Source organism: Pomacea canaliculata, linkage group LG10 (assembly GCF_003073045.1).
Source record: "Pomacea canaliculata isolate SZHN2017 linkage group LG10, ASM307304v1, whole genome shotgun sequence".
Taxonomy (NCBI): Eukaryota; Metazoa; Mollusca; class Gastropoda; order Architaenioglossa; family Ampullariidae; genus Pomacea; species Pomacea canaliculata.
This window is the reverse complement of record NC_037599.1, coordinates 12,187,259-12,199,950: the sequence shown is the minus strand read 5'-3', so window position 1 is coordinate 12,199,950 and position 12,692 is coordinate 12,187,259. Positions and strand designations below refer to the sequence as shown.

General features: G+C 43.7%; 1 protein-coding gene across 1 annotated transcript; it reads left to right on the top strand.

Annotated features, from left to right (window-relative positions):
- Positions 1–1,481: 1,481 nt before the first annotated feature.
- Positions 1,482–10,310, top strand: LOC112573727 (ceramide kinase-like). Its single transcript, XM_025254309.1, has 7 exons — positions 1,482–1,486; positions 5,979–6,121; positions 7,193–7,321; positions 7,712–7,775; positions 8,082–8,449; positions 8,687–8,946; positions 9,189–10,310. The coding sequence occupies exons 1-7, from the start codon at positions 1,482–1,484 to the stop codon at positions 9,291–9,293; spliced, it is 1,074 nt and encodes a 357-aa protein (XP_025110094.1). The 3' UTR covers positions 9,294–10,310.
- The last annotated feature ends 2,382 nt before the right edge of the window (positions 10,311–12,692 follow it).

The window sequence follows — 12,692 nt, the reverse complement described above, 5'->3', positions numbered from 1 at the left end:
CTTCCATCGTGATGTTACACCAGTGAACAAGACTACGGCTTCACATGGCGTTCAGCCACTAAAGAAGCACATGCAAGGACTGTCTCGCTGTCAAAATGGCGATGTCAAGTGGAGTATTTGTGGTTCAGGCGCACGGCTCTGTAAATGGTGTCCGCCAACCACAACCCTGCTGGAGAACACGCAAGACTCGGATACCGCCACTCGTAGCGTGTCCGCCACAGGAACTCCTCGTGAGGACGAGTGGTGGGGCGAGCTGTGATGTGCATGACGCCGACTCACCACGTCGGCCACGCGACTTCACGTAGTACCAGGTGGCGCTGCGGTCGCTGGCGCGTGCCTCTCATGTGACGTCGCTTCTTTCAAGCACAGCTTTACACACATGGGTGCAGCTGTTCTTAAAGTCCGATTAAAAAAAAAAAGGCTGGCCTACCCTCCACTGCATCGGCACGTACCCCTATCATATGATCTCTACTTCAGATATGATAATTCTTTACAGAATAGCTTTTATGAGCTTTGAATGATGTTTATGATGACTTTACAGCGGTATTATGAGAATCATTCCTTGACAGGACATGACAAATAAGAATCCATAAATAATTTAGAAATACATAAAATAATCCAGAGTAAATAAACAAAAATAAGGCGTAAAAATATTATACGGGAGTACACTTTGTCGTGGAGTCATAGAAACGGTAAAGAAGAAGAAGCAAAAAGGAAAAGAAGAAAGCTTCGGGTATACAGCAAGTTAGCTTACGCTGGTCAAGGCACAGCAGATTTGTTCGTCGCGCAGTGCTATGTTAATATATATATACTGTCGAAGAGAAAAGTTCAGACTGGTTGGATGCATGGACAATTATCTGTCAAAGATATATTTGTAGTGCGTTTAATCAATAAAGCAATCAAAGCAAAGTGGACGGGTACCCTTCTTCGTCAAAAACATCCATCACCATTGGAACCTTTTTGTGAAAGATTCGTATAAGGCTATTCTCTGCTAAAGACTATAAGTGAGACTGTATAGCTTGTGTCTGTTCTCACAACGTGGGGGTAACATAAATACTCCACGTTTCTAGGCGGAATACAAAATCTACTTGTCGTAACATCTGGGATACATCACGCTGTCTTTCTCGCTGCTTGAACGGAAGGTAACACTGACCGACTGAGTCGTTTCATCACACGGATAATAGACTGCAGTCAGCGTGTCTGCAGCTTATTTCATTTAAATCATTCCCTCACGTAACAAAAACAGAAGATTAAACACTCTCGGATAATAAGTCGTAAAAGACTTGACAGCCCACGCCCTTACCAAGGGAGATCTCCTACCTTCCTTACCTTTGCTGCCATCACTATAGAATCCGCGGTGGTAACACAGAAATGTCCTAGACCGCATTAGTTGCTGTGTCATTGTAAAGAGAACTCTTGAAAAGATTGGGAATAGTAAGAGTTTGACGAAGCAAAAGGCTGTTGCAGGTTGTTACGCAAGAATGACGTAAGACTATGTAGAAGTTTGAAGTTAGGAGCCGTTACTGTGGTGGGACTGAACTAGTGCTGAGGTCATGCCGTCACGCTCTGATACTCGAGCAATGGACGTGGCCTGTTAGGACTGTTCCGCGAAGCGGAGAATCCCGTGTCACATGATAGGGCACGTCAGTCTGTGCCACGTGGATCAGTCATTTTCCCCATACCTTCGGCAAAGAGAGAACGAGAGTAGTGAATGTGTGTGCGAATGCGCGTGTGTGGACACTGCGAAAAGGGTGGGGTGGGGTGTAGTTTCTTTGACATACACTCACAGAGATGCACGAACTGCCTGCTTTATGTGTCCTCGCGTATTTGACTCTTTCATTCACAGACTCACCCAAGGAGTGAGTACCCGCTGGTTGTAACCCGTCCTTTCGCTCACGCACGCACGCATTGTAACTTTTAGTCTTCCACACTGTGTTTTGGGGACTCAAACACATCTTCTGTGAAACTTCGCTTAAAAGATATACCTGAAAAAACTGACGCAATATCATACAAGCAGCATGATTTGTCATGTTGCTTATCGGATAAAAGCACAGTGAATGAAAGAGGTCATTCTACCATTATGCTACTAATATTTCCGGCGGAGAGGGGCTCATGGTCACTTTTAACATCAAAGGGGAAAAATATTAAGGTCGCGAGGTCGCTTCGCCATTTGACAAGGACAGCAAGGGGGGGGGAAAAATGCAAAGAAAACATGGACTGGCTGATAAAAAAAATTGAATGCGATGCAAATTTTACAGCCAGCAGTTCTGGTAAACAGCGTAGTTTCGGATCCGGAAGACTGTGATCTTTTGTATGATTTTGTGGGCCTTCAAAACAAGTGGAACTCACGATTTGCGTGTATTGGGGACGGAAGGGGTGATGGGAGAGGTGTGGGGACTGCGCTGCGGTTAAAAATGGCAGGATGCGTTATTTTATGGGATTTTTTTTACGGGAAAGGGGGTAGTGTATAAGAAGATATTTCAAAACATTTTAAAATCTTAAAAACAATCTTTAGGAAAACAAAACTATTCGCTTCGAATAAACTTTCTTCAACTTTCTCCTTTTTGACATAGTCTGCACATACTACTCAACAAATGCCGATTTATGGTGCTAAAGAACAAAAAGAAGTGAAGGGTGTGATCTGCTCTGCAATAAAAAAAAAGGGGTTTGACGTCTTTCAAGTAAGAAGCAAAAGGTATAGCGTTCACATTTCTATCTATAGGAACAGGCATCATGCAGGATTTTTACCCCCTTTCCTTACTGGTCTCCCATGTTATTTCATAAAAACGCATTCACGAATCTGCATCGAGAGGCAGGCCTATCCCACGGTGTCATATTCCTATGGGTGAACTTAAAATCAAAACGCCGTCACAAGCTTGTGCCCTTTCTATGTCATCTGTCTTCCATGGTGCAATAAGAGTGTGTGTGTGTGATTATGGTTCTGAGTGATTGTTACTGTGGTTGGAATCGTTGGGACCCAGCATACAAAACGGAGATCTCACGCAAAGGGAGGTGCATTGCTTCCGTCAAACTAAAACCAACATTGACAAGCGAAGCAGTCGGCCAACAGTTTGCTCAGGTGAGCTGACTTCAAATGTCAGCGGCTTCTCAGGGCTAATCGCTGTCCACCTCCGACGAGGTGCTGAAGTGCGTCCGGCCGACGTAAGTTGGGTCGCAACGCCTCGTGCCGTCTACGGCAGCGGGTCACTTCCGCGTACCTGGCGCACGGTCTTCAGTCTGACCTTCTATACCCCCATCAAGAGGCTTGCCTTAACGTGGGAAATTATGAGAGCGGGTCATGCATGCTGTGTCCACACTCGTGTCGTCACTCTCCCCTTCAGAAAGCACGACCTGTCTCTTGCTCTCGACTTTCTCTCTCTCCATCCCTCTCCTGTGGGCGTATGCGTTTGTACTTCGTTCGTCTGCCTGCGCATCTTTTTACTCATCAAAGCGTTCCCGCCTATCTTTTGTATAGTTCCACAAACCAAACCCCACTCATACTTCGAAAATAATAGCTTGCATTTGCGGATTCACAAATGATAAAGGAAATGATTAAGTTGAAGGAAAGCTATATTCCTCGAACCACTTGATTTTTTTTTCTCCCCACGCCAGGCGGGTCAAGCGCCCAGTATGCACTGGGCGTGCACGCTGTATAAATAGATATCACCGGGTCGGATACGCTTGCGCCTTATTTGTCTTTTAGGTGTGTTTATGTTTCCACTTAGGGCTTCCTTCACGCAAGGTTTTCACATCGTACCTATCCCAAGTAAATTCCGAGTCGGTTCCGGTCGGCATACTTCTCACTGCATCCAGTTATGGAAAGTATATTGTTTTGGAATGGCGCAGACTCACTCCGCACAATCGCTGAAACCCCAATGATGAACTCGGAGCGGGGGCCACAGGCGCGCCTGGAACTGGCCTAACTGGGAGGACTGGAGGGACAAGGTGAGGCGCAGCGCGCTTCGTGACGAAGTCGAGTGGCGGGTAACCACGCTCGAGCTGCCTGCGAGACTCGAACAGCCGCCTGCGGTTCGCACGGGATAGAGGGGCGGGAGCTAGGGGTGGGCCTTGTCCTATGACGCCATCACATTTCCTTTTCAGTCCGTTTAGGCCATTGGCTGACTATATGGGTCACGCAGATACTAACATGTATAAATATACCTGCCTGAGGGATCTGCAAAACCAGATTCCATAAGAAACAGCTAGCAGACAGCCTCCTGTGCCAGACCGCCTACCTTTCAATATCGATCCCAACGTTCGGTCTCACTTCTGTTCAAGTGTCGCAGATCCCCATACCTCAGTAACGGAATCTAGTACAATGGCTTTAATCTTTACAACTGATTCCAAACGGGCATGTGAGGTGTCCATACACCCCAGTTCTGTCAGTTTTCTCTACCACAAAAGCTCTGGGAAACAAGTTTTAGGTGAGTATTTATATTTTTATTAATTTACCTGTCCTATGATAATGCTATGCTCGGCTATGTGAGTAATTATACAGTCCTAATATTTCCATTTTAATTAAGTAATTAATACTGAAGCAAACAACGCTTCTGGTAAAAACATAGGGAAAAATCGACCCTTCAATGTACTTGATGGACTGCCTCATAAATAAAGCGATGCAGTTTACATAAACGAAAATAATGAAGCCGGACGCTGCTGTCCATTCTACAAGTCAGTCTGCTTCTACCAACTTTTATTATCGGAGGATAGTATCATTCCCCCGTCTCTTTCCCCTCCTGAATGCTCACGGGCAAGTTGCATCATGCAGGTGCAAAAGTTTTCCCAGTACCTGTCCTGGGTCGAGTACTTGGTGCGGGAATGCCCCACGTGTTGATAAGATACTCTGACCTTCTAATGATGACAGCGTGGGTCGACACGCAAAGAATGATGAACTCGGCCATATTTAGCACCCACCCGACAATCCCTCCCACAAGAAACAGATACTTGAGATGGGTGGGGTGGGTGGGTTTACAGGTGTACTGCTAGATATTACCTGCTTTAAAAAAAAGAGAGAAAAAGATAGCACACTTTATGGACAGTGTCTATTTGGGTTCTCTCCCAGACCGTTTTAGCGCCCGCGTGCCGTGTGATGCAGCATAATCTAGATACAGCATCTGTCGCTAACATCGCGATGCACCAGAGATACATCTTGTCGTGGCTGAACGTGCCACTTAAAGGTCTCATGACGAAAGGCCCGGCAGGGTTTCACGTAACGCGGGGGACACACTGACTCCCCTCCCTACTTCCACGTGACACCACGGCTGTCTTCCATAAACACGTTAACTGCCTTGTGATAGAGTACAACGTAGAGAGAGAGAGCCACTCGCCGCTCGCTCCCCGTTTACTCGCGCTGAGTCGTGATGCAGCTATTTTCGTCTGCCTTGTATCTTGTAATCGAGCAGAAAGAGCGCGTCTCAACATCTAGGAGTGGATCCTCATTAATTATTATCCACACGGAAGCAAGACTAATGAAATCTTGACCCTGTAGCTGAACACTCTTGCCCGCAGCGCTCACGACTTTTGGAAAAAGAGGGTTTATTTTGAAATAGTGAAAAGCCAGGAGGTAATGTTTACTGCGTATCATACCTGTCGTTGCTCCAGGTGTATTGGCTTTCATTCCTGTGGTATACAGGCTATATAGCAAAGTGAACTTGAATAAGTATGTAGCTCGAGGAGCTCCGCTACGCTACAAGCGTTTCATATCGTTCAGCCTTATGCTGAATGTTTTCTGTCTTGTAACTTCTAAGGATTAAATTTGCCTGAAAAGTGCAACTGTTTGGTCTAATAGAAAATCTGTAGCCTGTGAAAGTCTAAGTACAGCTTAGTCTTTATCGAAGTAGCAAACCATGACAACAAAAGTACTGCTAGTCCTTAACAGAAACCATAAGGCAATACTAATTTATGTGTCATTTTCTTTTCAGTTGATGTTCCGTACAGTTACTTGCTGGCTGTGGACGATAAAAGCCTCTACAATAAAGACGATGGCTGCAGCCAGCATTCTGTGGTGGTCCACTACGTCATAGCAGTGGTCAACAGACGGCTTTGCCTCAAGTTCTGACCCTTTCGTCTGACCGAGCTACCTGTCAGACTTTGGTGGATGCTCTAAAGGACGAACTGAGAGGTAAGATTGAAATCAAATCTGTTATTTCTCATTCTTCTTCCTTACAGTGAAGAAAAAAAATGGTTGTCCGTCACTAAACATTGATGTTTACGCTACAATGTGAGCTTGTACTGTATGTGATGTTAGGAATAGCAGAACTTCCCAGGGAAACAAGTTTTATTTACCAGTGCACTGAGTCAGGGACAACAAACTGTCAACCTGAATAGAGAAAAATATCTCACCGAAGTTGACATCAAATATCCAAGAACGTCCTTCGCCATAGTTCCGGCTGGAACACCATTTCATTATAAAAACTCAAAATGTATAGCGGTCAGTTGAATAATTTGTGTCTACTGGCGCGTAAAGAATGGGGCTGTTGCGACCCGGACAAAGTTTAGGAGGTTAGAGATCGGTTGAAAAGCTACCAGCTCATGTTAGCTAAGTACATACATTCGCTATTGTCGAAAGCCTACTAACTGAAGAACATTTAACCTCATATCATGTCTATCTTGAGAGAAGAATGGAAAAGTTCAGTAATTTTCATGCTCGATTTTTTCCCCCATGTAGCAGATCGATAGACGTTGAAGCTATAGATACATGTCAGTGCACTTTTCTAAAGACAACTCATAAACAGTCTGGTAACCGTGTGCTTTGTTTATTAAACAAAACATCCATTGCGGCGCAACAGGGCGTCATAACAGATCGAAGCAGTTGTACATAAAAGTGGGCGGAACGGAAGGCGCGCAAAATAACACTTAGAAAGGGAACGTGGGAGGAGGGGAGATTCTTTTCAAGACGTGACGCGGCGGCTTCCCCCGAGAAGACGGTGGAGGATATTGTAACGCACACAATGCACGCGTTGTTAATCAGCGTGCCTGTCGGTCACATTCTTTAGCAGGTTACGTTCTTTCTCTCTGTTGTGTGTCCCCAACCCCCTCGCCCCACTGCCACCCGAGTGTCCAGAAGTCAATCGAACTCCTTAGCTTCGTCGCTGCGCACGCGTGCGTCGCGGGCCTCGGGTTGCTACCCATTCTACCCTGCTTGGTGTGACGTGTCACTACAATATCTTGTGTTTGTTTCTGTTTGTTGTAGCGACGGACCGCCCCAAGCGACTGGTGGTTATCGTTAATCCCAACAGCGGCAAGAAGCAGGCCGAAAAAGTTTTCAACAAAAAGATTAAACCCATCTTTCGCCTCTGTAACATCGAGACTACAGTCTATGGTAAGTTACTCACCCATTGTGGCGAAGGGTCATAGTACTTTGAACCTAGACAGAAATACAATATAAGAAGAACGGAATGTGGGGTGGAAGGGTAATACATTAAAATTTTAAATTGTTGGAAGAGGAAAATAAAATCGACAGACGAGCACAAAACCGCATGCATATTGAGATAAAGGCGAGTAAATCTTAAGCAGAGCAATTTAGGGGAATTCCATAAGATACATTAACGTTAAAAGCACTCCACTCAAGTCACGAAGGCAGACTGAGACACATACATGAAAGTTCTGGAGAGGGTCTAAGATACATTCGAATTAAAAGTGTAAAGTTTCTTTAATTGCGTGTATCCAAAATGGATGAAATATTGACCGTTGTTATTGTTTGTGTCTACAGTTACCAAGGCTCCTAAACAAGCTTACGATTTACTGGACAAACTGGATTTGAAGGGCGTCGACGGGTAAGTTTGTTTATTTGTTGTTGTTGTTGTTGTTGTTGTTGTTGTTGTTGTTGTTGTTGTTGTTGTTTTGGCTAACAGAACATGTTAAATAAACCCTAGTCATCCAAATAACTTTTATAAGAAGTCAGCTGTTTCGCAACTAGATTCAAGACATCTATCGGGGAAAGTCGTCTCACTGATCTTTAGCTATTCTTTAAAATTAAAGAAAGATATTGCATTTGTTTCTCGTTACGACGTACCTCAAAGTAAAATAAAGCAGCAGAGAGAACACAATAAATGATGATTTAATTCTTGTGGGTTCTGTAGGATCATCACAGTGGGTGGTGATGGAATCTACTGTGAAGTGATGAACGCCCTCATTGTGCGCACGCAGAAAGATCACGGAGTGAACGTTCACGATCCCGACGCCCGCATCGTCCCTTCCACAATTCCTGTGGGCATCATCCCTGCAGGCACCGGCGACTGCGTGGCTCAGTACCTGCATGGCACACGTGACGTCATTACAGCAGCGCTGCATATAGTGCTGGGCAACACGACTCCGTCAAATGCCGTCAGCGTGCATCAAGGGGGCAAGCTGTCTGCTTACGCCGGCCTCGTTCTGGGCTTTGGGCTGCAAGGCGATATGATGTACGACTGTGAGAAGTTTCGCTGGATGGGCCAGAGCCGATACAATGGTAAGTTTTGGACCTTACATTTAATGTTCATGATTAATATCGTCATCCATAACCGAATATTTGAGACTAGAAAAGTATCACAGGAAAAGATCGATGTTTTCCATTTCAAATATTTTTTTTTTAAAGCTGAAGTCCGTTCAGTAGATATTTCAGAAATTTGTTTTGAATTGTTTCTTTCAAATTTGTCACTGTGCCCAAGATATATCTCACGGCATCTTTGATCTGTGCTGTCTACAGTGGTTCCTATTACTAACGTACTCAACCGTCGTACCTTTGAAATCGATGTGGAGTATGTGGACAACGATTCCGGAGAAACGAAGAAGATCTCCGATACTATGTATAGTGTTGACACCTACGTCATCTCCAAGGCCGAACGGGGGGATAAACTAGTTCCAAAGTTTGGAGACCTCGTCCTGTCCGCTTACACGACCAGTAAATGCAACCTGGGAAAGCATGTACAGCAGCTTTCAAAGCTACAGGACGGCACGGCAGGATGCGTAAGTTTTGATGAAATTTTGTTTTTCGCGGCCACATTAGAAGACACTATTCTATGCAATAATAAATTTAAAAGAAATTCAAATAGGAAACCCCCTTACGAAAAAATAGCTAAATGCATCATGCGATAAAGAAGTTGCTATTCTTGTTGATTTTCTGTGGATATTTTCAATTAAATAACTTTTTCCTTGACAATTAATTAAATTGGAGTATGTTCTAATTTGTGTTTTTTTTATGATTTCAGTTTGACTACGATTTCGTAAAAGAAATTCGAACACAAGGCTACAAAGTGCGCTTCCCCCGTGCTGCAGTGATCTCCAATAACGGTGGAAGTGACCCTGAAGGATAAGTACTATATCAACTGTGACGGTGACGTTCTTCAGGTCGTCAAGCCAGAGTTTGAAGTCAGGCTACACAGCCAGGTCATGCAGCTGTTCGGGGAAGCTGTATGAAGCACGCTCCACACAACTGTCTGAGCGCAAAGAGGCAAACGTCCAGACAATTTCTTGACCTACCTCAGCGTCATCTGCAGGATGGCGGCTTCCGATCCACGAGTGAGTTCACACGCAGGTGTGAGGAGAGTTGACTGGATCCGACGTCCCGTTTGGACCGCACCTAGATTGTGCTTTTCCAGCTCGGCATGACGTGCCACGAGAACGAGAGACGTCACAGCGCTGTAGAGCGGTGCTGTGACACTCACACGTTCCCGCGGCGTCAGATAAACTGCACCAGGCAGTCTCAGCGACTGTTCAAGTTTGTGACTGCGACTGAAAACAAGTCCCTGGTGATTGTTGTTAAACACTTGGCTGTAAGTAACAGCAACAACTGTATGCATGGCCGGTATATACGGCTGTGATTTCGAAAGTAGGTAGAATTGTTTCTACCAGATGCTACCATGTATCGGCAGTCTCTCAGCTAGTAACAAGCTCTCTATGTACATAAACTGTCACGTTTTCCACTATCTTCCTTGCATAATCAGCAACTGTTTTGCAGGCGATGTAAATATACTAGGTCGGTGAGCGAGTAGTACGGGATATGATATAATGATTACGAGATTGACGATGATATCAGTTTGAAACAATCACTAGTCAGCATGACACCAATGGAGTCATTGCATTATCTTTACTCTTTCATCCCATGTCTGAATGGAACTTCGGATAGCGTGTCATTAATTAAAACATTCTGAGCATCTGTTTTGATTGGAATGTCGAATGTCTAATCATCTCTCTGAAACATCCATTTTTTCTGAAAAACCTTATGAAACCAAGCAAATACGCTTTCAAAGCGATTGTTAAAGTGGTGCAATTTAAAAATGTACAACGCCTGCCTTATATGTACAGAACCGTAAATAAAAATGTGAATTTCACTCCTCAGTATTTTATTGTTTCCTGCATTTCAACAGTGGAAAGGGGAAAAGTTTTGTGCTGAGCATGTCAGATCTTGTGTAAGATTTTTATGCGTGAAAGAATCGCACTAAAAAGGACAAAGAGCATAAGCAAGAGTGTATGAGTATCTAAGGAGCGACTGCTGCGTTTGACTATAGATATGATACCGATTACAGACAAGATACAGATTGCAGACATAGGACAGATTGCATACATGGTACAGGTTACAGACGAATACAAGATTAATCACAAGAAAAAGACAACAAATCAGCGAGGCACACAGCATATACCAGTTGGTTACAATTTATCGCGATGAGGTGAGCGTTCATATTGACGACATACACCTATCTCACCAGTTTGTGAACCCGCATGCCTACCTGATTCATACTGCTTGCCGCATTATACACCTACATTTGACTCATAGTCTGCCTGTCACTCACTCACTCGCACACGCGCGCGCGCACACATAGAGGATGTATTAATAGACATGTAAGAACTGTGTTCTAGTTCATTCTTTTCTCCGTCAAGTCACGACAGTGAGCCTATGGCTTTCTAGAATTTCATTTTGTATTTTGCTTTGATATTGAGCCTTTCATCACACTGTGCGTGCCCCATATTTTCTTTTATTGGCCACCTTCTGTTTGCAAGCCTCTCACAGTTCTTCTTCAAAACACCGTACACGGTAATTTAGCCCAAGTAAGCCTTTCGTTATCTTGCATGCCATCGCGAGTGAGTGTGCGCAAGTGAAAGAACATGTTTTACATAGAAAGTTAAAGCGATGTTCCCTGCTATTACCGTATTATTTCAACACATGTGTAGAGAGGCCAACAAATTTCTCGCTCTTTCACTATATCTTAATGTTTTCTGGAATTCAGCGCAAGCCAGTCAAACATGTCAGAGTCGCAAAAGCATGATGAAGAAAACGGATCTGGGAAAAGACAAATTGTGCAAGTATTATTGTCTCATACTAAAACGCCAAGATTTCATAACACAGTTTTATTTAACATTTGATGATGGTAGAGATGGTGAGGGTATGTACATCTGTCATCGTTTGTGCAGTTTTCTCTCCGTGGGTAAAGAGATGAGCATGAACACACAGTTATTGTGAAAAATGAGCACTTAGGCACGAGGGTCCCCGAGTAACACCTCTAAGATCGAGCGCGTGGTCCTTGCTTTAATCAAAAGCTGCTAATAACCGACAGTCTATACTAAACAGACTTTGCGGTCCCGAAAAACATGATCCTGCTTTATTTAGAAGGAGAGACTTTATTGTTGATGGATGATTGATGCTCACATCCCGAGCTCACCATACTGCACTATGTTGTCACAAAGACGATATAAATTGTCGGTCACTCTTGCTTATTCACAAGATTGCTAAAGGAAGTCTTTCTGATCTACACCTCAGTTTTAGGTTCGCACGATGTGCAGGAAGGAGCTACTGGATGCAAAGACTATTGTCGTCAACTAAATAAGAGAACTGGGTATGAGCCCCGTTTCATCATGTACGGCCCATGAAGCAAGTATCTCGGACCATCACTAGGGATTTTTCTGTTTTGTTTTGTTCTTGAAACCAACAAATATTTAAGGGGCAGTCATAAAACAGATTTCAATTTTCGCAAGGCCAAAAGTAAATTTAGAGCATTTTCATCAACTTCTTTGACAATGCTTTTGCCCGGCCCATTAAACTGTTTCTTTTTATGCTTTTTTCTAAACCGATAGAAGGATTTGAAAGCAATTCAGCCTAGCAGACAGACACGCTGATACAGGTTCTACTACTACTGTACTGGAACAAGAAGTCTGACGTTTTCATCAAACCTAAAAATACTTGCCGGCAGAGTGAACCAGTCAGGGGTATTGCAGTCAGGATATGGATGGACAGAAAGAAGAGAGAGAGAGAAATAATATCGGGTCAAAACCACGAGGGGAAGAAATGAGATTCATATCAATTCTAGAACTTTACGACCACAAAACAAATAGTGAGTGATATAAATGTCTGAGAGTACCGACACAACTGACGTTGGTACAAAATTGTACATTTCTTCATCATCGCTTACTAACCGAGGTGGCTTTCTAGACTGTAGAAAGAAAAGCAAATCCTTTTGTTTTGAATCTTTTCGTAAAGATTTACAGTTTAAGGTGTACATAATAACCATTTAAACTCTTATTATTTAATGACTATCCTTGAAGCAAAAATAAAGACTTGCAAGAGACAAAAAAGTTAAACTTCCTTTCGTTGTTACTATTAGAAGTAATGATACACGATCAGCAAGCTCGCAGTTTTAGTCGGCTCAACGATCAACGATCTGTTTTTTCCTTCTCTTTCTTCACACCACCACCCCAATATATATATATAAGATACCCTT